Source organism: Ascaphus truei, chromosome 7, assembly GCF_040206685.1.
Source record: "Ascaphus truei isolate aAscTru1 chromosome 7, aAscTru1.hap1, whole genome shotgun sequence".
NCBI classification, from domain to species: domain Eukaryota; kingdom Metazoa; phylum Chordata; class Amphibia; order Anura; family Ascaphidae; genus Ascaphus; species Ascaphus truei.
The window spans coordinates 30,399,057-30,426,329 of record NC_134489.1 but is presented as its reverse complement, the minus strand read 5'-3'; the positions used below and the strand labels follow the sequence as shown (position 1 = coordinate 30,426,329).

General features: G+C 47.4%; 1 protein-coding gene across 1 annotated transcript in view; it reads left to right on the top strand.

Moving 5' to 3' along the window:
* LOC142499948 (vomeronasal type-2 receptor 26-like) overlaps positions 1-27,010 on the top strand; it is a 38,433-nt gene extending 11,423 nt beyond the window's left edge. Inside the window, exon 2 of the mRNA XM_075610006.1 lies at positions 26,112-27,010. Coding sequence (XP_075466121.1) covers positions 26,112-27,010 — 899 coding nt within the window. The remainder of the gene's footprint in view (positions 1-26,111) is intronic.
* The last annotated feature ends 263 nt before the right edge of the window (positions 27,011-27,273 follow it).

Genomic DNA, 27,273 nt, shown 5'->3' with positions numbered 1-27,273 from the left:
ATCTAGAAATAAAAGACACAGGTGAATGACTAGTTTCCTGAACCCCTTAACCAGTGTCTTGACATCCCCGCTTCACAATATCTAAAGCAGCAATCCCGCCTGGGATATTACCTGATCCGCAGTCCCTCAATGTCCAGGTACCCTCATTCCCGCAATGTTATACATTGGAGGGGATGTGTTCCCTACCTGTCTTCTGGGTTAGGGGGGGTTCCAATGTCTCCCGTGTGAAGCTTGAGTCAGATCTGGAAGAAAGCAGTATAAGTTATTTTGGAGTAGTATAGGACAGTTAAGATATATAGGGTAAATAAGATATCCTGATACAGAGAGGGGGAGAGAGAGGAAGAGAGGGAGAGGAAGAGAGGGAGGGAGAGGAAGAGAGGGGAAGAGAGAGACAGGGGAAGAGAGAGAGAGAGGGAGAGAGAGGAAGAGAGGAAGAGAGGGAGAGAGAGGGAGAGAGAAAGAGAGAGAAAGAGAGGAAGAGAGGGAGAGAGAGGAAGAGAGGAAGAGAGGAAGAGAGGGAGAGAGAGGAAGAGAGGGAGAGAGAGGAAGAGAGGGAGAGAGAGGATGAGAGGGGAAGAGAGAGAGGGGAAGAGAGAGAGGGGAAGAGAGAGAGGGGAAGAGAGAGAGAAGAAGAGAGGAAGAGGGAGAGAGGAAGAGAGGGAGAGAGGAAGAGCGGAAAAGAGGGAGAGATAGGAAGAGAGAGGAAGAGAGGGAGAGAAAGGAAGAGGAAGAGAGGGAGAGAGAGGAAGAGTGGGAGAGAGAGTGAGAGAGAGGAAGAGAGGGAGAGAGAGGGAGAGAGAGGAAGAGAGGGAGAGAGAGGAAGAGAGGGAGAGAGAGGAAGAGAGGGGGAGAGAGGGGGTAGAGAGGGGAAGAGAGAGAGGGGAAGAGAGAGAGGAAAGAGAAAGAGAGAGAGGAAAGAGCGAAGAGAGAGAGAGAAGAAAGAGAGAAGAGAGAGAGGAGAGAGAGAAGAAAGAGAGAAAGGAGAGAGAGAGAAAAAAGAGACTGGAGGGAGAGAGAAAAAGAGACAGAGGAGGGAGAGAGAAAAAGAGACAGGAAAGAGAAGGAGACAGAGGGAGGAGAGAAAGAGAGAGGGAGACGGGGGAGACCAGAGACAGGGGGGAGACCAGAGAGAGGGGGAGACCAGAGAGAGGGGGGAGACCAGAGAGAGGGGGGAGACCAGAGAGGGGGGAGACCAGAGAGAGGGGGGAGACCAGAGAGAGGGGGAGACCAGAGAGAGAGGAGAGGGGGGAGACCAGAGAGAGGGGGGAAACCAGAGAGAGGGGAGACCAGAGAGAGGGGAGACCAGAGAGAGGGGAGACGGGGGAGACCAGAGAGTGGGGAGACGGGGGAGACCAGAGAGAGGGGGGAGACCAGAGAGAGGGGGGAGACCAGAGAGAGGGGAGACGGGGGAGACCAGAGAGAGGGGAGACGGGGGAGACCAGAGAGAGGGGAGACGGGGGAGACCAGAGAGAGGGGAGAGGGGGGAGACCAGAGAGAGGGGAGAGGGGGAAGGCCAGAGAGAGGGGAGAGGGGGCAGACCAGAGAGAGGGGGGAGGGGGGAGACCAGAGAGAGGGGGGAGACCAGAGAGAGGGGAGAGGGGGGAAGACCAGAGAGAGGGGAGATGGGGGGAGACCAGAGAGAGGGGGGCAGGGGTGACTGACTGACCGGGGCAGGGGTGACTGACTGACCTGGGCAGGTGACTGATTGGGGGGGTGTATCTCTGGTGTCGCACACATACACATTCTCCCATATATATACACACACACTCCCACACATGTATACACACACTCCCACACACCTCAGGTTACTGTTTACCTTGCCTTACAGACCTGTGCAGTTTGGAACACTTCCCCTGATATTTACTGCAGCCTGGATTCACTCATTAAAGCAATACTGTCACACGCCCATTTTGCTATTGGTTCACTGACCTTTAAGTACTGCCTTCTCCACAATGCTCCCTGCCGAGCATAGTCCTTCCTGGATGTCACAGTGTTCTGCCATAAGCCTTGCCTTGTCTGTCTCCTTGGTTCCTGAGACCGGCTGCTAGTGTCACGCAGCAGTCTGTTCCTGTCTCCTGTGCTGAAGCGGAGTACTCTCCTTGTTTTCTTCAGCTCCTTGCTTCACGAGACCGGCTGCTAGTGTCACGCACCGGTCTGTTTCCTGTCTCCTGTGGTGAAGCGGAGGTTTCCCCTGTGTTGCCTTCAGCTCCCTGGTTCCTGGGGCCTGCTGCTCTTTCTCTACTGCAGAGGCCGTGTCTTGGTTCCGGCGCTGAAGCGGAGGATCCTCCAGCCCGCTCAGGACTCTTGCGCTGAAGCACTGTTCTTCCACTGCTGCCTGATGGTGTGCCCACTCCAGTCTACCTATCACTTCCTGAGACCAACACCATGGGCCATGGTCACCGCACGCGCAGGGTCGACTCCCGCACTCCTAACCTGAAGCGGGGAACTCCTGACTACCTGTTGCCGGACTCCTGCTTGAACAACGTTTATCCTGATGTCTCCAGTCCTGACCCTGGCTTATCCACTGACGATGCTGCCTTCTCCAGTCCTGACCCTGCTACGTACGACTACGAACTGCGCAATCCGGATCAGCCTGCGCGGTCTAAGGTCGGTGCTTTTACAACCCCACCTCAGCAACGCGGTCCGACCCAGGTTTGTGGCAAACACAACCATGACATTATGCTCGGCCTCACAAACTCGGACCGCCCTGTGGTGAGTGCTGGTATGTTTCTGTCTGAAATCCTGTCCCGGCCTGTAGACCAGTCCCAGTTTGAAAACCAGTATCTGTGCGAAATACTACCCCTGATTGAAGAACAGATTATGTATGAAGTTTTAACCCCGTTACAAAGACAATGCCGTAACGATCTCATTAGTAAGGCTTACTGCATCAAGGACTTAAAACAGTCTCTGGCCGCTTGTGTTTGCTCCCCTGGTTCCCCTTTAACCTGGGATAATGTGAATCCTATCAAACTTGCCAACGCCCGAAATGCACTCTTTGCCTTGGCCTTATCATTGGACATTCCCGTAGTACAACAGGACCCTCTCTTCATGTTGGTTCATGCTCAAGACACACTCTGTGTACTTTCCCTGACTTTGGACATTTGCATAAAGGAACTCCTCTCCTCGCCAGCTACGCTGCCGTTTGGCAGTCCACCTGTGCTGCCAGTCCTGTCGCTAAACCTGGGGACGTATCTCCCTCTCCAGGAAATGACCAAACTGACCCACTATCACTGCCCCCTAACGTAGAAGCTGCCACGGTCCCTAGCCCTGATTGTACACCCGGGTACTCTGACACCAATGATACGTCTACGTTAACCCTTGCTGATCAGTCCTGTGAGGTTCCCCTGGAATATACGTATATTTCTCTAGCCAACAATAAGGCTCTAGTATCCGAGAACAAGTCCCTTTTTCCCTCTATTCCTAACTCTGAATCTCCCTTTTCAGCCCTTGAAGTTTTTCCTGCTTTAACCCCTGCTAGGCAGTTCTGTATGCCTTCCCTGTCAGAAAACGAATCCCTCCTACCTCCACGTACTCAGTTTGAATTTCTAAGTTCTGTTCCCAGGGTCATTCCTGTATTAACCCCTGTGGGGCAGCTCTCTGAGTCCCCTTTGGTAACACCCTGTTCTCCGCCAGCCATAGTCACGTCTCTAGCTCCAGAGGAAAAATCCCTTGTCTCACCTATTACAGAGGAAAAACTCTCTATGTTCTACTCTCAGGTACTGTCTGCTTTAACTCCTGTAAATTCTTGCTGCCTCCAAGCTAATGCCTTCGTTCTAGCCTCAGAGAATGTGTCCCCAAGTCCTACAGCAGAGGTTGCATTAAATGACTTTCCCAAGGTTGCTGAATCCTTAGTTAGTTTTTGCTATAAAACCCCTGCTTCAGCTCAAGTCTCAGCTGCTGTGCCCCCTGAAACTTCGGCTAAAGTTCTGATTCCAGTTAAATGTATTCAGTTACCAAGTTTTTCCCTAAGCTTGGTCGCAGAGTTCCCATTCCCGGGTACTTCGCTGAACCAGTCTGTCACCCAGAAAGCGAAGATCCCTGCTTCAGCACATAGTCCCCACGTCGTGGAATCTGCAGTCATTTCTGGTTTCCCAGACACTCCTTACCAAATACCCACTTCAGAGACCAGTACAGTTATGATTACCCCCTGTGTAATGTCTGTGTTCTCCCCTTCTCCAAGCTTAGGGTTAAGACCGTACAGTGGTCAGTATGCCCCTCCTGGGGTTCATGTGGTGATCCCAGGAATGTTTGCTGACACACTGTTTTCACTCAAAAGCGATGCTTTTTCACATGTGCTAGCTAGAAGCCTGCACACAGTTTCCCCTCTCTCTGAAATTTGCCTTGCCGGCCCTGATACTCGGAGAGGTAAAAACCTCCCTTCAGATTCAGAATCTCTTTCTATAGAGGTCGTCCTTGCTTTTAGTTCCCCTGATTTCTCTGCCCATGCAAACCCTCCAGGGATCAGCATATCTGTTACTCCCTTAGTACAGTCTGAGACCACCCTGCCTATAATACTAGTCCTGGTGTTTCAACCTGAGCTGTTTAGTTTTCCTGCCCTTGCTAAACCTCAGTCCCTCAGCACTGCGTCTAAATATGCCCCAGCAACCGTTGGGTTACTCAGGGAAAAAATTTAAGCTCCTGTCTTAAAGGACGGAAAAAAATACTGGTGTATATAGCGCTAAAAATGGTGTATAAATAAATGAAGTGGTGACAGTGATTCTATACTACCAAAAATACATATGACATAGGCTGCCAGGTGACACTAACTCCAAGACACAGTTAGTAAAAAAACCAAACATATAAAATACAGACCGGCGCCGTAATAGTCCAAAGGGTGAAACAAAGTCCAATGCTGATAATGTCTCTTTGACTTCTATCTGCAGAAGTGCTGGGATGCTCCAAATTTCTTATAGATGTTACTCCACATGTATCAGGGAGAAAAACAAAGAAATCACATCATAGTGCAACACAGCTGATACTAACGGGCCGTTTTGTAGATTTTATTGTGCAGTGTGGCAGAGACTTAGCAGGACGTGAGACACAGATGCTACAAGGAGAGGACGTGTTTGGTGCTTGTTTGATGCTCCCAGAACGGCGAATTCGGTGTTAAATTGCTGAGAGAGAGAGGGCTCGAGCCCCCGGAAGCTCTGGTGTCGCGGAGAGTGACGCAGTTCCGGTCGCCGAAGGAAGGAACTCCTGGGAGGTCACGTGTTCGGACGGAGCAGCAGCAAAGACAAGACACACTTCAATCCTCTGCGTATGATCTGTGGCAGTCCTGTAAGTAGGATTCTGGTTTTTACCGACCGGATCCCACATCTGCCTCATCATTTGTGTGTTAATAAATTCTCATTTTTATTTCAGTCAGCCTTACTTGTTATATGTAGTGTTTATCTTGTATGTGTGTCTTGTTGGTTACACTCTAACTGTTAGTATCAGCTGTGTTGCACTATGATGTGATTTCTTTGTTTTTCTCCCTGATACATGTGGAGTAACATCTATAAGAAATTTGGAGCATCCCAGCACTTCTGCAGATAGAAGTCAAAGAGACATTATCAGCATTGGACTTTGTTTCACCCTTTGGACTATTACGGCGCCGTCCTGTCTTAAAGGGTATTTTTTCACACATGTCCAGCAAACCTAGAACCTCAGTGTTTGATTCTAAGTCACTTATCGCTATATCTGATTTTCTCACTAGTCAAACCCAGACACCCTCACCACTGGCTAGGAGTCCTGTTTTCAGAATTTTTGCACTAACAAACATGCCTATTCATGTTTTTGTCTTGTCAAGTACCCCTGTTGTTAGGGCCTTTGCAGTTTCGGATAACACTCCTTGTGCTCCTAAGGTGTCTGCCATTAAGAGTTTTCAAAGTTCCTACTTGCTTCTTGTTGTCTCTAAGGTCCCTGTCACTGAAGTACAGACATCAGCTTCTGATGTTAGCCTCCCTCCCGCCGCTACTCTTGCTCTGCCTTTTTCTCAAGCTCCTGATATTAAAGCCCCAAAGCCTATTCCTAATCCCCAGACAAAACTATCTCCCACTGAGGGTTCCCCAGTATTTGGGAGCTCCACTGCTGAGTGCTTCTCTGCCTCTGTGAAACGATGGTTTTCCCCCTCGGAACCTTCTGTTGCCCTGTTATTTCCTTTGAGTTTGAAATACTCTTTACGTATCCAAAGATTTCGGTCTCTATGTCTAGTTTACTGCTTGCCTTGTCACCTTCCATACCAATACCGGGAAATGCTCCCACCCACCCTATACCCTCGCTGACCACTACCTGGGAGACCTCTGGAGGAGAAGTCCCTCTCAAATTCCTACATGCAGAGGTCAGCCAAAACTTTGTCTGTCCCGAAGGTCGCCCTGGTATATTCGATCAACTATCAAGGCCGCTTATCCTAAATTCTGGTCCCATTACTAAAGACTGGTTCTTCTGCCGTTTCTGCTCCGGAACCCTCTGGTTCTTCACAGCCTTAGATTCCCAAGCCATTTCGCGGGGCAAGCCACGTATCAATGATGTCTCTACCACCACTCTCATATCCTAGAACAGTACTCACCAAGGAACTGCTCGTTTATGGATCCCCTTTCCGCCTAAAAAACTTTAGGAACAACTCTATGTCCCCGAGACCCATGGATGGCTCTGTCTGGCCGCAGTTCTCACTGGGGAGTGGGGGTACACAAAGGAGTGACCACGAGTCTGTGGACCACGACTCTACCCCCAATCCTAGACAGTTCAGGAACAATTCCAGGTCCCCCAACTCTATGAGTGGTCTTGTTCGCCCGGAGGTCTCGCGTGAAGGGGGGGTACTGTAAGGAATCAACACCTCAGGTTACTGTTTACCTTGCCTTACAGACCTGTGCAGTCCTGGAACACTTCCCCTGATATTTACTGCAGCCTGGATTCACTCATTAAAGCAATACTGTCACACGCCCCTTCTGCTATTGGTTCACTGACCTTTAAGTACTGCCCTCCCACAATGCTCCCTGCCGAGCATAGTCCTTCCTGGATGTCACAGTGTTCTGCCATAAGCCTTGCCTTGTCTGTCTCCTTGGTTCCTGAGTTCGGCTTCTAGTGTCACGCAGCGGTCTGTTCCTGTCTCCTGTGCTGAAGCGGAGTACTCTCCTTGTTTTCTTCAGCTCCTTGCTTCACGAGACCGGCTGCTAGTGTCACGCACCGGTCTGTTTCCTGTCTCCTGTGGTGAAGCGGAGGTTTCCCCAGTGTTGCCTTCAGCTCCCTGGTTCCTGGGGCCTGCTGCTCTTTCTCTACTGCAGAGGCCGTGTCCTGGTTCCGGCGCTGAAGCGGAGGATCCTCCAGCCCGCTCAGGACTCTTGCGCTGAAGCACTGATCTTCCACTACTGCCTGATGGTGTGCCCACTCCGGTCTACCTATCACTTCCTGAGACCAACACCATGGGCTATGGTCACCACACACGCAGAGTCCACTCCCGCGCTCCTAAGCTGAAGCGGGGAACTCCTGACTACCTGTTGCCGAACTCCTGCTTGAACAACGTTTATCCTGATGTCTCCAGTCCTGACCCTGGCTTATCCACTGATGATGCTGCCTTCTCCAGTCCTGACCCTGCTACGTACGACTACGAACTGCGCAATCCGGATCAGCCTGCGCGGTCTAAGGTCGGTGCTTTTACAACCCCACCTCAGCCACGCGGTCCGACCCAGGTTTGTGGCGAGCACAACCGTGACAGTATACACACACTCCCACACATGTATACACACACTCCCACACATGTATACACACACTCCCACACATGTATACACACACTCCCACAAATGTATACACACACTCCCACACATGTATACACACACTCCCACAAATGTATATACATATATATGTAAATGCATATACACACACACACATACACGACAGGGGGAAGAAGAGGTAAGGCAGCAGGACTGAGCACCACCACTGCCACGCTCGTAACCTCCTCCCCCCACCCCCGTGACCATCTCCAGCCCGGAGATGCGGGGACATGGAGAGAAGGGGTAACACCCGCACTGCAATTCCCTGCCCCGCGCGGGACTCGGGGACAGGGAGAGAAGGGGGACACCTGCACTGCAATCCCCTGCCCCGCGCGGGACGCGGGGAAAGGGAGAGAAGGGGGAACACCCACACTGCAATCCCCTGCCCCGCGCGGGACACGGGAACAGGGAGAGAAGGGGGAACACCTGCACTGCAATCCCCTGCCCCACGCGGGACTCGGGGACATGGAGAGAAGGGGGAACACCTGCACTGCAATCCCCTGCCCCACGCGGGACGCGGGGACATGGAGAGAAGGGGGAACACCTGCAATGCAATCCCCTGCCCCGCGCGGGACTCGGGGACAGGGAGAGAAGGGGAACACCTGCACTGTAATCCCCTGCCCCGCGCGGGATGCGGGGACAGGGAGAGAAGTGGGAACACCCGCACTGCAATCCCCTGCCCCGCGCGGGACATGGGGACAGGGAGAGAAGGGGGAACACCCGCACAGCAATCCCCTGCCCCACGCGGGACTCGGGACATGGAGAGAAGGGGGAACACCTGCACTGCAATCCCCTGCCCCGTGCGGAACGCGGGGACAGGGAGAGAAGGGGGAACACCCGCACTGCAATCCCCTGCCCCGCGCGGGACTCGGGGACATGGAGAGAAGGGGACACGGAGACAGGGAGAGAAGGGGGAACACCCGCACTGCAATCCCCTGCCCCGCGCGGGACTCGGGAACAGGGAGAGAAGGGGGAACACCCGCACTGCAATCCCCTGCCCCGCGCGGGACTCTGGAACAGGGAGAGAAGAGGGAACACCCGCACTGCAATCCCCTGCCCCGCGAGCTACGCAGGGACATGGAGAGAAGGGGGAACACCCGCACTGCAATCCCCTGCCCCGCGTGGGACTCGGGGACAGGGATCGAAGGGGGAACACCTGCCTCGCCGGGGAGTTAGTGGGCTTGCAGGGAAGGAGCAGAGGGGCCGCAAGACGGAGGATTGGAGAGTACTTACTCTCCAACGATCTCTGGCCAGAAAAAATGGCCGCTCGTTGGGGGCGGGCTCATATAGAGCCTGGCCGCACGCCCACAAAGCCTGGGAGCGCGCGCCAATCAATTGTCAGGTAGGGGTTTTTTTTTTTTCAGCCAGCGCGAGCGGGAAAATTTTCAGTGCGAGCAGGGGGGAATTTAAAAAAACAAAAACGTGTGCTGTTTGGGCCAATATTTACTCGTCCGGGGGTTAAATCCACCCGCCCTGGGCGTGTAAATATATAGGATTGTCGAACACTGTATATATATATATATATATATATATATATATATATACATATATACACACACACACACCACAATTATTAAAGTTATGGTGGGTAAAAAAAGTGACAAAAACCCTCCACAGTAGCAGGGCTGCAGACCTGTCTAAGACATGCAAATGAACATACAGTAATATTTACAGTATATATATATTTACACACACACACACACACACACACACACACACACACACACACACACACACACACACACACACACACACACACACACACACACACTGTAAGAGACATGTGCAGAGGTACGCAATAGAGACTGTTTTTAAGGTGAACTAAAATAAGTCTTTTATTGCGCTTGCTTCTTTTACACATGAAAATCATCAAACGTATGCAAATAAGGGATCAAACAAAGCTTCTGCTCCACTTGGGAGTATTTCTAGTTAAACATATGCAGTCCAGAACTCCCTTTAGATAGAATGTTTCCCAGCCCCAAACATATATTTTGATATGTTCAGATATACAACAGTTTTAGAAAGTAAAGCTTATCTGTCTCTCTGGTAGGGGGGAATCGTCCTCTGCTCTCCTGGTGCAGCCTTTTTGTCATAAGGCACTTTCAGGTTTTAGAAGTCGTGTCCCCCTTGTTGTCTTGTGTTCTGGCTGTCAGCCTACAGCCGCTCTAGACCTCTCTGTCCCTTCCTGGTTCAGCCCACGTGTGAGATCAGGAGTCTCTCCTTCCTGTCTCAGGAGAAGCCTTTTCTCTAACAAACCTCCAATCAGCCAGGTGCTGGTCAATTAACTAGCACACTGCCGGATTAGAGGCACGTTTTCTGAACAGGGATAAGTCCCCTGTTACATACCTCCCCTGTTTGTGGGAAGCTCGGGCATGCCACGGCCACAGCCCATCCTTCCACTCTCATTCAAGATATCTCAGGAACTTGAATAAGAGTGGATGAAGGATTAGAACCCTCAGTCCCGATGGGATTGGAGCCCTTCCTCCAGTTTAGTAATGTCTCCTCCAGAAGGTGCTTGAGATCAGCAGTCCTCAGTCGCTCAAGGGGAACTTCTTCCAAGTACAGTCTTTCTACTTACCACGTGGTCATGAGCTTACCCCTGTGTCGGGCGCTCCTATTTTTGTAGTCAGACTGTAAGGCGACAGTCGCAGAGCATTTATGCAAATAACTTTCTCTCACCATCTTTCCCATGTACTCCACTTTAGCCCCAAATGTCCACTTCATGGTATCACAAGAACACCCAAGAACAGCCACCTGAGCCCTCAGTTCTTGAAGCAGTCTTCCTGCACTTATCCCATTCAATATAGTTGCCACTTCAGCTTCTTTGGGATTGAGTTGCGATTGCAGCTCCATTTCCAGAGAACATCCTATCTTTTCAGCTTCCTCAGCTAAGGATTCTTCTGGCTTTGATTCTGCACTCCTACCCCTGCTTGTTGCCAGTTTGGCGGCTGCATGTTTGGCTAGTGCTTTCTTAAGTGGCTCAAACTTCGTAATCTTGTTTTGAAGGTGAGTGGTGTCCCCAGCTCTCACTGTACCCTTGTCCTCACGGCTTTAGTTACTGTGGAATACCGATGCTTGGGCAGAGCCAATACCTTTTCCCGAATTGGAGGCATCTGTGAGTTACTGGTCTGCAGAGTCTCACTCTGTTTCTTGAGTGTTTCCTGCCATTCTCCTTTCAGGGTCTTTATTTCTTCCCTGTACTTTCTCTGAACTTGCTTCCACCTATCATTCATTATTTTGTGGAGTACTGTGAACTTCTTCGCTTGGGCCGCAGATACTCGTCTCAGTTTCTGGACCTTTTTGCGCTTCCTCTTGTACAGAGTCACCTGGCCTCTAAGCTTAGCCTCTAGCGATGCTTTGGTGATGGTCAGGGTAGCCTTGAGTTTATCATGCTGCTTTGCAAGGACACACTGGGTAATCAGATGTTCCTGCAGCACTTTTATTTCCTTAGCAGCCTGCAGATTTTATTCCTGCAGAGTTTGCTGCTTCTCCTCTGTATTCTGGAGGTGTATATGCATACCTTGCAGTTGGTTCTGCAGTCAGTGCTCTGCTTCAAACTTTTCATCTTCCAACAGTTTCTTTATTTTTTCAAGCTTGTGCAGCTTTTCATTCTTTCCATTGACATGGTCTGTCAACTCAGAATTTTCTTTTTTTTATCTTAAATTTTCTCTTTTTTAGTCTCTGTACTATTCAGGGCCTCCTTGCAGTCCAACTTCCATTGTCGCACATCTGCTTGGAGGTGGGCTGTCAACTGGCATGAGACTTCCATATCCCGGTTGAGGGCCTGAAGCTCCTTCTGAGAGACTTTGAGATCTAAATTAAGATGGAGGATAGTTTTCTTTGAAATGTCCAGCTCCTCAGCGAGACTGTGAAGTTCCTTTCTGGAAATTTCCAGTTCTGTGCAGCAACTGTTGATCTCATGATGTGAGGCATCCAGTGCTCTGTGGAGTGTATGAACCTCTTTCTGGGTACTGTATGTCCACCTCTGTCTGGACACTGTTGACCTCCTGGTGTGAGGCATTCAGTTCTATGCGGAGAGTGTGAACCTCATTCTGAGAGACTTCTACCTCTCTATGTGTAACGGATCGGGGGACTCGCGCTTCCCAGCGTGTCCCTGTCACTTCTGTTTCCACTGCCTCTAGCCCTCCCTCTTCCGTCCGTCCTCACTCTCCCCTTTCCTTTCCTCGCAGCCGTTTCCCTGCGGCGCAGTTGGCATACCCTGACGTGCGTTCAGGTCACGTGCGCATTCTCCGCAATGTGCGCACGCATTCGCAATCACTTGCTCCCCTTCTAGGCACCCGCCACTCCTGCGGCCCCCGGCGTGTCTCTATTCCCCTAGCCTCCACATTACCTTGCTCCTCCGTCTCTCCAGTCCCTCTCGCCCTCGTTGCCGAGCGCCCCCGCGGCGCAGTGTCCCTCACACTCTGTGGCACGTGTGGTGCACGCGCATAGTACCCTTACAGAGGGCGCGTGCACATGCTCCAGTTATCTGCCGTCCCTAAACTCTAGCTCCGCCCCCCATGGCTTACAGGCCATATCTTTTAGTTATTTCCCTGTCTCCTCCCCTGCTCTCTCAGACCTATCCCTGCAAACTCTCACTCAACCCTCTGCTCCTCCTCTCTCCCCTAGTGGTCCTCCTTCCTTTATAACCCCACTTTGTCCTCTTGCTCATTGCTCTGCATAGATTTCCTATGACCCCTGTGTGTGCAGTGTCTATGCCTAGCTTCCTTGTTTGTTTCAGCGCTGGTTCCTGTCCCCACTCCTGTTTGGATTCCCCTGCCTTGAACTTGTACTGCTTTGGATTTGACTACTCTGCTTTCTCCTGCCCTTGAACCTTGGCTTACGAACTTCACTACGCTGCTTTCTCCAACCCTCGAACATTGGCTTACGGACATCACTACGCTGCCCTCTCCTATCCTTGAACTCTGGCACACAAACATTACTATCCAAACTCTTGCACCCCGGACTCTGAAAGTATACGTTAACCCTTTCTTACCAGGCCCGGCAACGCATTACCACACTCCGGGCACGCCCTCACTGCTGTGGGTGCGTGTTATGCCCTTACCCACCTCAGTACTGGGGACTGGCCAGGTCTGCTGGCATACAGGCGTAACACTATGGCACTTGCGAACCTCTTGCTGAAAGACTATAATCTCTTTCAGTGCCTCCTCATATTTCTGCTTCAGATTAGCAATCAGTCTATCAGATTTGCTCTGTTTTTCATCCATGGCGGTAATAGTAGCGCTTGTTGTATCTAGATCTGTCCTTACATCCTTCAAGTCGGTCCTGGATTCAGAGTAACTTGTGAGAACAGTCTTCTGTAGTTCAGCATTATCTTCCCTCTCCAGTTTCAATTGTTCCCGGAGCAGATCAGTCACGCCTGGCAATTTTCAGGGCATCTTCAGGGCTGGTAAAGGGATCGTCACTCATTGGTTCCAGCTCCGCTTCCCTGGTATGGTTGGTTGATGGATTCTCACTATTGGCACCGGACAGACACTTCTTTGGGGTATACGACTTCTGCTTTGGACCCTCTGGATATTTGGTCATCCGCAGGACAAATTCTCAATTTTCTCTAGACTGCAAGGCATCTCGGACCCCCTTTTCTTCTGCGGGAACTGCAGATGTGTCTGTTCCTTCCACGGTAAGTGAAGACCCTTTTTTCTTTTTCTTTTTCCGCCTTTTTGTTTTTGACGACTCAGTCCCATCAGGGATACTGGGGTCTCCGTCTTTATTTGAAACTTCAGCAGCTTCACTGTATTCGCCATGTTTTCCTTGCAGTTTCGTTAGGTGGCGTAAATATTCAGCGATCTGCTGTTCCCGCTCTTCCTCCTGCCGATCAAATTTGTCATCATAGAGAGGGGTCTTTTCGGTTCGTACCGAGTACAGGCACCCCCACCATTCTTGGGGTGTTTTGTGGGTGTGATTCGATTCTGGTTCCCTGTAAGAGATGTCTTCCTCCTTATCGAACCGGAAGGGACAATCTTCTGTGGGGTAGGGTTCAATGTAGGAATGCCGCACCTTGTCCTCCATTTTGGGGCTACCAGGTGTATTTTTCTTCCTGACCTCAGGAGGAGCTATTGCAGCTGTTTCCACTTTTTTGTTAGAACCCCAAATTGTGGTAGTCCTGCCGGTGGGCATATTTTGCTTGTAGAGGTCGTAGCTCTCACAGTCATATCTGTAGACTTTTTATTTTTCTTAGGTGTACTCTTCACCTTGACCGATGTGGCATGATTTCTTTCACACAATGCTTGCTAGAGTAGCTGCAAATTTCCTTGCTTCAGCAAAGGCATTTGCTTTACACCATTTACTTGCTATGTATAATCCCTCCGCTTCAGCAAAAGAATTTAGTTTTCTGCTTGAGTTCAATTTTCAGTCTCATCTTTGGTATTATGGCATTCACTCTTCACACTTTGGGTGTCTGTTGTACTCCCAAGATACATAGAAAGACTTTACTTGCAGAAAAAAAATAGTCACTTTTTTTCACTTTCTTTCACTCCCGGCAACGCGACTTAACACTCAGCAATTGGCTTTGGGTTACCCTTTACACAGTTCAGCAACCCCTTTTCCCCCGGCGGGGCAATTTTACACTCAGCACTTGCTTGCTGAAGATTCCCCTGCTTCAGCAAAAACATTTTTTTTAACGAAAATACTAAACAAAGCCTAGCTCCTATTATTGGAGCGCTACCTCACTTCTTGAATCCTAACTACAGCTGGAGGGCTAAGCCTCTTTACCAATGACAATATTACATCTTATTGTGATAGGAAAGTAAGGTTTACCTGCTTCAGCACAGTCTCTTTCTCTCCTCTTGGGATTGGGGAAAAGAGTCCAACTGTGGCTTTGTTCAGTACAGTGTAGTTTTCCTGTTTGGGTGTATAGCCCTTTAATTCTGGTCACAACTGCATGTGATTCTGTGTTTTTTTTTTGCTCAGACTGTTTGGAAAACTGTATGCAGGCACAAGCACAAAAATTTTCACAGGTTTTCTTCGGGACCCCTATTAACTTTAAGGGCCACCTCTCATCCCACTTCTGACATCATATGTAAGAGATGTGTGCAGAGGTACGCAATAGAGACTGGTTTTAAGATGAACTAAAATAAGCCTTTTATTGCGCCTGCTTCTTTTACACATGAAAATCATCAAACATATGCAAATAAGGGGTCAAATAAAGCTTTTGCTCCACTTGGGAGAATTTCTAGTTAAACATATGCAGTCCAGAACTCCCTTTAGATAGCATGTTTCCGAGCCCCAAATATATATTTTGATATATGCAGATATACAACAGTCTTAGAAAGTAAAGCTTATCTGTCTCTCTGGTAGCTGTAGGAGGGAATCCTACTCTGCTCTTCTGGTGCAGCCTTTTTAACCTAAGGCACTTTCAGCTTTCAGGTTTTAGAAGTCTTCTCCCCCTTGTTGTCTTGTTGTCTGGCTGTCAGCCTACAGCTGCTCATGTCCTCTCTGCCCCTTCCTGGTTCAGCCCACGTGTGAGCTCAGGAGTCTCTCCTTCCTGTCTCAGGAGGAGCCTTTTCTCTAACAAACCTCCAATCAGCCAGGTGCTGGTCAATTAACCAGCACACTGCTGGATTAGAGGCAAGTTTTCTGAACAGGGATAAGTCCCCTGTTACACACACACACACATATATATATATACACAGTTAAAATCAACCCCACACTGATGAGACCCATTAAGGTCGAAACAGCTGTCTGTGGGTGGTTTTCTGGTTATGCACCTTAACCCTGGCTGTGCTCAAAGCTGTGACCATGCAGCAAGCTTAAGCCTATAGGGAACCATGTTAAAAATGGTTTTTGAGGCAAAAAGTGACACTGTGTGCTCATTTGCATGTCATTTCCCAGAATCCCTTGCTGCAGTGGAAGTGCTGTATGCTGGGTGATAATGGGGAAAGGCGGGGTTGCAGACCTGCCTAAGACATGCAGATGAGCATACAGTTGTATTTGTATATATATATATATATATATTGTGACAGAAACCAGGGGATGGTAATAAATTCCGTATATAGGGCTCCCAGGATACTAGACAGTTTCTATCCTGTTTGGCCTGGGAGTGCAGCCTTATAATACATACACTCCATCCCACAGTTTGGCAAGCGCTGGAACTGAGGGATGAGAGATCCAGACCAGAGTTTGTCTGCTGCCTGATTTCTGTCACCTGTCATGCTAATTAGGAATCAGGTATGAAAGACTGATTTCCTGTTTGCTCTGGTCTCCCCACAAGAGCCAGGAGGCTGGAAGGCTGCTGAACTACAGAGGGGAGAAGCCTCTTCCCCAAACAGGTTCAATCTTTCTGTTCATTTGTGTAAGACTGCAAAAGTACCATGTTTTGATGTTGGAAGTGGAAAAGCCACTTCCAACCCTGAGTCAGGGATATCTAAGTTAAGTTATCGCTCAGGTGAGCAGCTTTTGTTTTGATCTGTTTTCTGTTGTATGCACTGTGGCAGTCTCAGTGCCTGGGACTGAATAAACCAGGCATAGCCTGTTTAAAGGAACAGTACGTGACGCCTCATCATTTAACCTACCCTAAAAGACCGTGTTCTAACAGTCCCGGACAGACGGCGGAGCCCCGGAGTAAGCCGTTTGTCACATATGGTGGAGAATGCGGGCAGAGCACTAGGGGGTCTGCGGGTTGAAGAACTTTGAAAAAAAAAAAAGTTTTTTCATCCTCTGCAAACAAGATGGAAGACGTGGTGGGTGCGCTGGTACGCAATGTCGCTGCCCAGAAAGACGCGAATGAAACCCAGCAACAGCTGTTAATAGCCCAGCAAGAAACTAATGCAAACCAGCAGCAGACGAATGCAGCCCATCAACAGCTGCTAATAGCCCAGCAAGAGATTAATGCAAACCAGCAACAGGCGAATGCCAACCAGCAACAGGCGAATGCAAACCAGCAACAGACGAATGAAGCCCTGCAAAACGCGAATGCAAACCAGCAAGAGACAAACCGCTTGCTGAGAGAGGAGCAACAGCGGTTCGCTCAGGGCTTACAGCAGGAACTCGAGATCCTGAGGGGGACTATCAGTAACCTTCCACTGGCAGCGGCAGCCCCAGTTCCGAAAATGACCAGGGCAAGCCACTACCTTCAGAAGATGGGACCCTCGGATGATGTGGAAGCCTATCTTCTCACGTTTGAACGCACGGCACAGAGAGAGGGATGGCCAGAAGCTGAGTGGGCTGGTCTAATCGCACCCTTCCTAAGCGGCGAACCCCAGAAGGCTTACTTTGATCTAGAGCCAGCCGAAGCTAACGTCTATGCAAAATTGAAGTTCGAGATCCTCGCCCGCCTCGGCGTAACCACGGCTGTTCGCGCCCAAAGGTTTCACGCATGGTCCTTCACGATGGATAAAGCCACCCGAAGCCAGATGTATGACCTCATCCACCTCGCCCGGAAGTGGCTACAACCCGAGATCAACTCAGCCAGCCACATCGTGGAACGGTTGGTCATGGACCAGTTCTTGAGGAAACTTCCCTCTGCCTTACGCCGTTGGGTCAGTCGGAGTGACCCCCACAATGCGGATGAGCTTGTGGCCCTCATAGAAAGGTACAATGCAGCAGAAGAGCACCCGCAACCCACAGTCGTGGAGCAACCCCACTACCCGAGGTTCCAGGACTCTTCCAGAGACGGTAAAAGGGTACCGGGGTTAAGGGGCGCTGAAGAGCGGCGACCACCTTCACGCAGCACCAGCAACAGTGGTTCGCACACTAAGGGCAATAGCCAACATGGGGAGACGGGAAAAGGCTCTAAGTGGGACACAGACTATGTACCTAAATGTGTAAATTGTCATGAGAGGGGCCACACAGCAAAAATCTGCCCACTAAATTATGAGCCCATGCAATGCAACAGCGTGGAACCTTATTCGCTGTTGTCCCAATGTATGGGCCCTAGCCCAGAGGACCCCTTGAATAACCATCTGTGGGCATTTGTAAAGGTTAATGGTAAGAGGGTTCGGGCACTTCTTGACTCTGGGAGCATGGTCACACTAGTGTCCGAATACCTCTTGCCCATTAAGAAGAAACAGGGAAACAGTTCACAAAGAGTGGCAATTTGTTGTATACATGGGGATAATCATGAATATTCCACTGTTGATGTTTTTTTTGAAACAGAGTTTGGTTCTTTAGATTTCAAGGTGGGTATTGTACCCAAACTGGCACATGATGTGTTAATAGGGACCGACTTTCCCCATTTTCTAAAAATGTGGTCCCCCGCTCAGAATAGCGCCCAGATTTCAATAGCGGACCATAACGAAGTATTAGAAGAAACAAATCCTTTCCCTTTTTCAGAAATGGAGGTTGACGAGGGCCCAAATAAGAAGGGGGAAAAGGAGGAGTGCTGTAAAATTCCCTTCCCCATCACTACTTTGGTAGGGAATACCCCAAATCAAGATGTTGAGCAGACACTTACCACCCCAGAACCGGATAAGACCCTCGCTGACCTAGAGGTCAGTCCTGGGAGTTTTAAGAAGGCCCAGTGGGAGGACCCCACATTAGCGGTAGCAAGGGGAAATATATGGGACCAGAATAGTACTCCTGGCCAACCAGATAGGTCACTTGCTTACCCCTACTTCGAGGTAGAGAACGACCTAGTATATCGGGTTGATAAAAGGAAATCAGTTACAACTAAACAATTGTTGGTACCACGGACATTCCGTAACGTAGTATTACACCTCGCACATAGTCATCCATTGGGGGGACACCTAGGGGTGGAAAAGACAAAAGAAAAGGTTCTCCGAAGCTTCTATTGGCCTGGGGTTCTGGCAGAAATTACGAATTATTGTTCCTCATGCCCAGAATGTCAGATCACCGCCCCGTTCAAGGCGTACCGCAGCCCATTGGTACCCCTTCCCATAATAGAGGTACCATTTGACCGGATTGCTATGGATCTAGTAGGACCCCTAATAAAGTCTGCTAGGGGACATCAGCATATATTGGTAATATTAGATTATGCCACCCGATATCCGGAGGCAGTTCCCCTACGTAGCACCTCAGCTAAAAACATAGCAAAAGAGTTAGTAGTTCTGTTTTCCCGGGTCGGGATTCCTAAAGAGATTCTATCTGACCAGGGAACACCATTTATGTCCCAAGTAACGAAAGAGCTATGTAAACTCCTAAAAATCAAGCATCTCAGAACCTCAGTCTATCATCCACAAACAGATGGTTTAGTGGAAAGGTTCAATAAAACCTTAAAGAGCATGTTACGGCGGGCGGTTGATAAAGATGGAAAAAACTGGGATTGTTTGTTACCGTACCTGTTATTTGCCATTAGGGAAGTTCCCCAATCATCCACAGGCTTCTCCCCGTTTGAACTATTGTATGGCCGACACCCAAGGGGCTTACTGGATATAGCCAAAGAGACTTGGGAACACGAGGTTACCCCTTACAGAAGTGTAATAGAGCATGTTGCCCACATGCAGGACCGCATTGCTGCAGTCCTACCCATAGTGAGGGAACACATGGAGAAAGCTCAAGAAGCACAGAGGAATACATATAATAAGGGTGCTAGGGTCAGAATTTTTTCTCCAGGTGATAGGGTACTAGTACTGGCTCCCACCGTGGAGAGTAAATTCCTTGCTAAATGGCATGGGCCATATGAGGTCTTGGAAAGAGTGGGAGAAGTAAATTATAAGGTAAGACAGCCAGGTAGGAGGAAACCTGAGCAAATTTACCATATAAACCTACTCAAGCCCTGGAAAGATAGAGAAGTCTTGTTAACCCTAGTACCCCCAGGTCCGTCAGAGAATCAAGAAACTGACCCAGAGGTTAGCATAGCTGAAACACTGTCTGTTCATCAGAAACGAGAGGTTCAGAATTTAGTGAAAAGAAACAAAGAAATCTTCTCTATACGGCCAGGTAGAACTAGCGTAATTGAACATGACCTAGTCTCTGAACCGGGGGTCCGAGTTAACCTTAAACCGTACCGAATCCCAGAGGCCAAAAGAAAGGCTATAAGTTTAGAGGTTAAAAAAATGCTAAAACTAGGTGTAATTGAGGAATCCCAAAGTGGGTGGAACAGCCCTATAGTCTTAGTCCCAAAGCCAGATGGTACAACAAGGTTTTGTAATGACTACCGGAAACTAAACGCGGTGTCAAAATTTGATACTTATCCTATGCCCAGGGTAGATGAACTTGTAGAGAGACTGGGCAAAGCCCGATATCTCACAACCCTAGACCTAACAAAAGGGTACTGGCAGGTTCCCCTCACAGAAAGGGCAAAAGAAAAGACAGCCTTCTCAACCCCAGACGGCCTCTTTCAGTATAAGGTGTTGCCTTTTGGCTTACATGGAGCTCCCGCCACATTCCAAAGAATGATGGATAAAATTTTAAAACCACATGCTCGGTATGCTGCCGCCTACCTGGATGATGTGGTAATCCATAGTGAAGATTGGCAATCCCACCTTCCAAAGGTCCAAGCTGTGCTTGACGCAGTCCGGTCTGCTGGACTAACTGCTAACCCCGCTAAATGCACTATTGGTCTGGAGGAGGCCAAGTATCTGGGATATTCTATTGGCAGAGGTTTACTCAAACCCCAAACACTCAAAGTGGAGGCGATACAAAATTGGCCAAGGCCAGTTACAAAAAAACAAGTAAGGACCTTTTTGGGCTTAATTGGGTACTATAGAAGGTTTATTCCCAATTTTGCAACTAAGGCAACCCCACTAACTGACCTCACAAAAGCAAGAGGACCGCTAATGGTAAAGTGGTCCCCCGAAACCGAACAGGCCTTTAGAAGCCTGAAAGAAGCTCTCTGTGCCCAACCAGTGTTGGTCACACCTGACTTCTCCAAAGAGTTCGTAGTCCAAACCGACGCATCTGAGGTAGGGCTGGGGGCGGTACTCTCCCAGGAGTCTCAAGGTGAGGAGCACCCCATCCTTTATTTAAGTAGGAAACTAAATCCCCAGGAGAAAAATTACTCCATAGTAGAGAAAGAGTGTCTCGCAATAAAGTGGGCTGTAGAGACGCTCAAATACTACCTGTTGGGGAGAAAATTCCGGTTGGTCACAGATCATGCACCCCTTACCTGGATGTGTCAAAACAGGGAAAAGAATGCTAGAGTTACCAGGTGGTTCCTAAGCCTACAACCCTTTAAATTTTCTGTGGAACACAGGTCAGGGCACAAACATGGCAATGCTGACGGGTTGTCAAGGATGCACTCCCTAATATCCATGGTCGCTCATCCCTCGAGGTCTGAGCTGGGGGGGAGGATATGTGACAGAAACCAGGGGATGGTAATAAATTCCGTATATAGGGCTCCCAGGATACTAGACAGTTTCTATCCTGTTTGGCCTGGGAGTGCAGCCTTATAATACATACACTCCATCCCACAGTTTGGCAAGCGCTGGAACTGAGGAATGAGAGATCCAGACCAGAGTTTGTCTGCTGCCTGATTTCTGTCACCTGTCATGCTAATTAGGAATCAGGTATGAAAGACTGATTTCCTGTTTGCTCTGGTCTCCCCACAAGAGCCAGGAGGCTGGAAGGCTGCTGAACTACAGAGGGGAGAAGCCTCTTCCCCAAACAGGTTCAATCTTTCTGTTCATTTGTGTAAGACTGCAAAAGTACCATGTTTTGATGTTGGAAGTGGAAAAGCCACTTCCAACCCTGAGTCAGGGATATCTAAGTTAAGTTATCGCTCAGGTGAGCAGCTTTTGTTTTGATCTGTTTTCTGTTGTATGCACTGTGGCAGTCTCAGTGCCTGGGACTGAATAAACCAGGCATAGCCTGTTTAAAGGAACAGTACGTGACGCCTCATCATTTAACCTACCCTAAAAGACCGTGTTCTAACAGTCCCGGACAGACGGCGGAGCCCCGGAGTAAGCCGTTTGTCACAATATATATATATATATATATATATATATATATATATATATATATATTTATATATATATATATATATATATATATATATACATACATACATACATACATACATACATACACACACACATACACACATACATACACACACTCTGTATTTCTGAGTTGTCCTGGAATATACATTTTTATAAAAAATTTAAATTGAAAACTAGTTATGGTCCAGTTCTCTTATTAGCTACATTTTTGTCATCTTGCTGCATATTAAAGGAGCCGTGCATCCCATCTAACCTTTAAAGGATTGGAACTGGGGGTCCTCCAGAGATGAACATCACTATTCTCAACTCTGGGGACCCATAGGTTCCTGAGATTCTTGTGGCGGTGGATGCCATGCGGCTATTATTATAAAGGTTAAGCCCTGCCATTGCCGCTACGTGTCTAGATGGCTACTCAGGGGTTAAACTAGTATCCATCTTGTTAATGTGCTCTGTAACGTCTATCCAACTTTTGTAATTTTATGCTGTTATTTTCAGTCTTCTCTGTGTTCAGCGCTGGTAATGCACTTAATCAGCCTGCAAAGAAACAGACCTGGTCTACTATTCAAATGTGGGAGGTGAAGTGCTTCAGACATTGTGCAGTGGTAAGGGCTGCTGACTTTTTCTGTGGACAATGATTAAAAAGACCGGAACCTTTGTTTGATCCAGTCTCAAAGGAGCTGATCTCTACAGGAGATAATTCAGGGCTGGCTCTGAGAACCATTGCTGGGTATTGTCCCCATTGGCAAGATTCTCATTGGCCAGTTCGAATTTCCCATTCCTTTTAATCCTTCCCCATGTACAGTCTTCCAAACATTGTCATCACCCCCAATGCAGATTGTCCCATTATAGACGAGCATTCGTTCTGGTATTGGTCCGGACGAAGCATCCATGCGTTGATTTGTTGGCACCTCGTCTTCCATACTTTCCTATGAAGATGGGGAGCCTTTGTAAAGAGCTGTCTTTTTCAGCTCCAGAGACTATTCTGGTCATGGTGTAGTAGATTTCATTCGAGGTTTGTTCCTGAGATACCAGAGTGAGGATAAGATTTGACAGCCATTTTGTTTTTTTCTGATAGATGTTTAATTTAGTAACTTTGCCGGTAATCTCAGGAGCCCCTAATTTTCCTTGAGGTGTAAAAAACAAGTATTGATTTTATTTTTTACATTTTTGTAATGTTTTACGACGAAATAATACATTGAGAGTATGTCCTGGGCACAGAGTTATGGTGACAGATACATGGTTACTATAAATGAACAGAGGTTATACATTCAATTTACAGACATTTCATGGACAGTTAGAGATAATATGATTATGGCCATATGGAACTGTTACAGACAAGAATAAAATGAGAGACAGCTGACGTCTTCAAATTACTTATACTGGAGACAGTTTTGAGAGTATCTGGTAGATTGTTCCAGATGTCAGGTGCACGATAAGAGGAGGAGCAGCCAGATTCCTTGTTGAACCTTGGGACCATGAACACTCTTTTGTAGTCAGATCTCAGGTATAAGTGCTGCGTGTAGTATGGGTCAGGAGTTTGTTCAGATAGGGGGTTATCTTGCCCAGAAAGTATTTGAAGACAAGACAGGAAAAATGTACTTTGCACAATCTAGTTCTTTGAGCATTTTGCAGTGATGTGTGTTGTAATTACATTGTAGTACAAAAGGGAATATTGATTTATAGAGGGTGTCTAGTGTAGTAAGGTGAGTTTGGGGTGCTGTATTGTATTGTATGTCTTTATTTATATAGCGCCATAAATGTACATAGCGCTTCACAGTAGTAATACAGTACATGTTGTATACATATAAATAACAAATAATATAAATAACAGGTCAAGGGAATAAGTGTTTCAGACATAAAAGTAACATTAAGTAACAGGAGTCCCTGCTCCGAGGAGCTTACAATCTAATTGGTAGGGGAAAATACAGAAACAGTAGGAGGGAATTCTAGTAAGTGCGTCTGCGGGGGGCCAAGCTTTATGTATCATGTGTCTAAGATTATCCAGTGCTATTCATATGCTTCTTTAAGCAACTGTGTCTTAAGGTGGGTCTTAAAGGGTGCTAGTCGGGTATTGAGGGGAAGGGCATTCCAGAGGTGTGGGGCAGAAAGTGAGAAAGGTTTAAGGCGGGAGAGAGTTTTAGATACAAAGGTGGTAGATGTTCCTATAAAGTATACCTAGTTGGGCATATGTTTTGGATGTCCGAGTATCAATATGAAATATGTCAAGCCAAATTCCCAGACACTTAAAACTAGTTATAGGGGCAAGAATGGTGTTAGGGTTGGTTCTGATCTGTAGGTCTGTCGTTGGAAGCTTTAGAAATTTAGCCTTAGTCCCAAATACTATCGATACAGTTTTGTCTGTATTTAAAAACCGTTTTCTTTTAGGAAATCCTGTATTAATGTATTAAAAAATTAGATTGAATTACATGCCCAAGGTCAGTGAGGCAAGGGCTTTGTGCATATAAGATTGTGTCATTTGCAAACATGTGCATTGAAGTTCCGTTACAAATTGTAGATAAATCATTAATGAAGACTGAAAAGAGTAGGGGCCCCAGAACACAGCCTTGCAAGACCCCATAGGTGATATTATAGTGGTTGCAGTTAGAGCATGAAATAGACATAAGTTGGGATCTATCCGATAAGTATGAGTGAAACCAATTTAAAGCATGCTCCTCTATTCCAGAGTACTGAAGCGTTTAACACGATAACATGATCAATGGTATCAAAAGCCTTTGCAAAATCTAGGAATATGGTACAAGTTACAGTAGTTGTCCCAGTTCCATTCCACGCTGAATCTCATTGCAAACTTTTAAGAGGGTAATTACCATGGAGTGGTTTAGGGCGAAAGTCAGATTGGAGTTGGCTAAGGAAATTTGTGTTGGTATAGTAATCACTTAATTGGGAGTGGACACAATTTTCCATGACTTTGAATAGTATTGAGATTGGTCTGTAGTTAAAGACACTGTTTTCGTCCTACTTTTGTAGATTGGGACAACTCTATAGTTTTTCAGATCTATGGGATATGGCCTGAAGTCAAAATAGAGTTGACAATGTAGGTAAGCTGTATGGCAATGGCTGGGGGACTAAGTCATAGGAACTTTGATTTCAGTAGGTCAGGTCCACATTAACTGGTTAATTTTAATGCTGTGAACACTTGTGAAATCTCCTCTTCAAATACAGAACTATGACAAATTGAAAATGTAAGCACTGTAGCGAAGGGGATTATGGGGGTTCTCCCAGGTTTAACTTCATGATTGTAGTTAGGGGTGTGCTTTGATATTAAAGAAGTAGCACACCCCACAAAATATTCATTGAATGCATTTGCAATATCAGGGGGATTTGTCAGAGTAGAGTTATCCTTTATGATATTAGATGGTTGTTGATTGTTACAAGGCTGGAATATATTGTTGATGACCTTCCAGAAGTTTTCTGCGTTTCATGACGTTTGCTAAAGATTGTCAGAATTATATTGCGCTTTTGCTAGTCTTGTTTGCCTTGTGGATGTATTCCATAGGCATCTGTAGTTATTTAAATCCTTAGTGGTGCAAGTTACTTTGTATCTTTTCCACATCGCATCCCAAAAATGGTAACGTGCAATAAGATCAGATGTAACACACTGAAGGTTGGCCCCCTGTACTCTTATTCAGCGTAGTGGGACATGGGTAGCACAGATTTTCATGAAATCTGTTTTGAGATAAACAAATGCAGACTCAGGGTCAGGTATCAGGTTGATTCTGTAGGAGAAACTGATCCTTTATCTCTTTCATGCCTGAAGTTAGAAATAGAAAAGAAGGACTGAATCAAAATCTTAGGCCTCGGGCATGGTCAGTGCTTAGGCGCTGACCCGTGCTGAGGCGCGCTAGTGCTTACCAGTGAGCCCCTGCAGTCGCAATGAGAGCAGCTTTAGCAGGGGCTCGCTTCCGCTTCCGCAAGTGTGCGGAAGCGTAAGTCTTAGCAATTTTTTTAATTCAAGGGCTCAAGAGAGTGCAGGGCCAGTTACTTGAGTGGTTCTCTGTGACGTCACAGCCTCCTCTCCCCCCCCCCCGACATGCCCCCGGACGGCGCACGGACCAACGCCAGGGAAAGCACCCGCTTAGCCTTAGCCTCAGCGTGCCTCCGTACGGCTGCTGCAACCCTGGACGCAGCCTTAGAATGACATAGCATAAAACTGACAATACTGTAATTATCCTATCAATCACAGATAACATAACTGTTTTGGCAATTCCTGGGTTAGAGGAGTATAACTATTAGGGTAACTGCATATAAATAAATATGTTGTTCAATCACGCTATACACACCATACTTCATGGACCAGTCATAATACTTTCAGATGTATACATAATGAACAGAGAATTGTATATGTATTCAATGGCATATGTGTCTTAACTCTATGATTTCATATTTGGTGGGAATGTCTCTTCTGTCAAACTAGAAATGTGTTAAATAATGTTGTGAATTTGTACTGAATATACTTTTCAATAAAGGAATTGTGCTTTTCCATTTTTAGATATGAGTACCTGTGTCAAATGCCCAGAAACTCAGTGGCCAAATAGTAACCGAGACGACTGCATTGATAAAGAAAACATTTATTTGTCCTATGAAGATCCCCTGGGAACATCTCTTGCTTTGATATCTGTTCTGTTCTTTCTTCTCACCACTTTAGTTATGGGCATATTCATCAAATACCAAAGCACTCCCATTGTGAAAGCCAACAATAGAGACCTCAGCTACATTCTGCTTCTCTCTCTCAAGATGTGCTTCCTCTGTAACCTGATATTCATTGGTCACCCCCTCCAAGTGACCTGTATTCTGCGACAAACAGTGTTTGGGGTCACCTTCTCCATTTCTGTCTCTTCCATTCTAGCCAAAACTGTGACTGTAATCATTGCCTTCAATGTCACCAGGCCAGGCAGCAAGTTCAGGGACTGGATGGGATCCATAGTGCCTAACTCTATCATCCTCTTCTGTTCTCTGATTCAAGTTCTAATATGTGCTGTTTGGCTGGGAAGCTCCCCTCCTTTCCCATACTATAACATGGAAGATGAGATTGGGAAGATATTACTTACATGTAATGAAGGGTCACTGATTGGGTTCTATTGTGTACTCGGATACATGGGACTTCTGGCCTTTATCAGTTTCATTGTTGCTTTCTTAGCCAGGAACTTGCCTGATAGTTTTAATGAAGCCCTGTTTATCACATTCAGCATGTTGGTGTTCTGCAGTGTCTGGATCTCCTTCATCCCAGCCTATATGAGCAGCAAAGGCAGATACATAGTAGCTGTAGAGATATTTGCCATCCTGGCTTCCAGTGCTGGGTTACTGGGTTGTATATTTATTCCTAAATGTTACATTATACTTCTCAGGCCTGAAATGAACACTAGAGCCTATCTAACCCAGAAAAAATAGGCTGACAGGAGAACCACAACTGCCATTAACAGACTGTGAAGGTGATTCTTGAATATTTTGAAATGAAGAATATAGTCTCTTCTGTATCTAAATAATAACACTGACTTTGGTTTTTATCACTGAATGTATAACATGTCTATGTACAGTAGCTAAGGTTGCCAGGTGGCTTCTCCAAAAATACTGGACACAATGATGAAAGTTGCGACACACACACACACGTGGATTTACAATTTTGCTGCCCATAGGCCCATACCTTTTTGCCA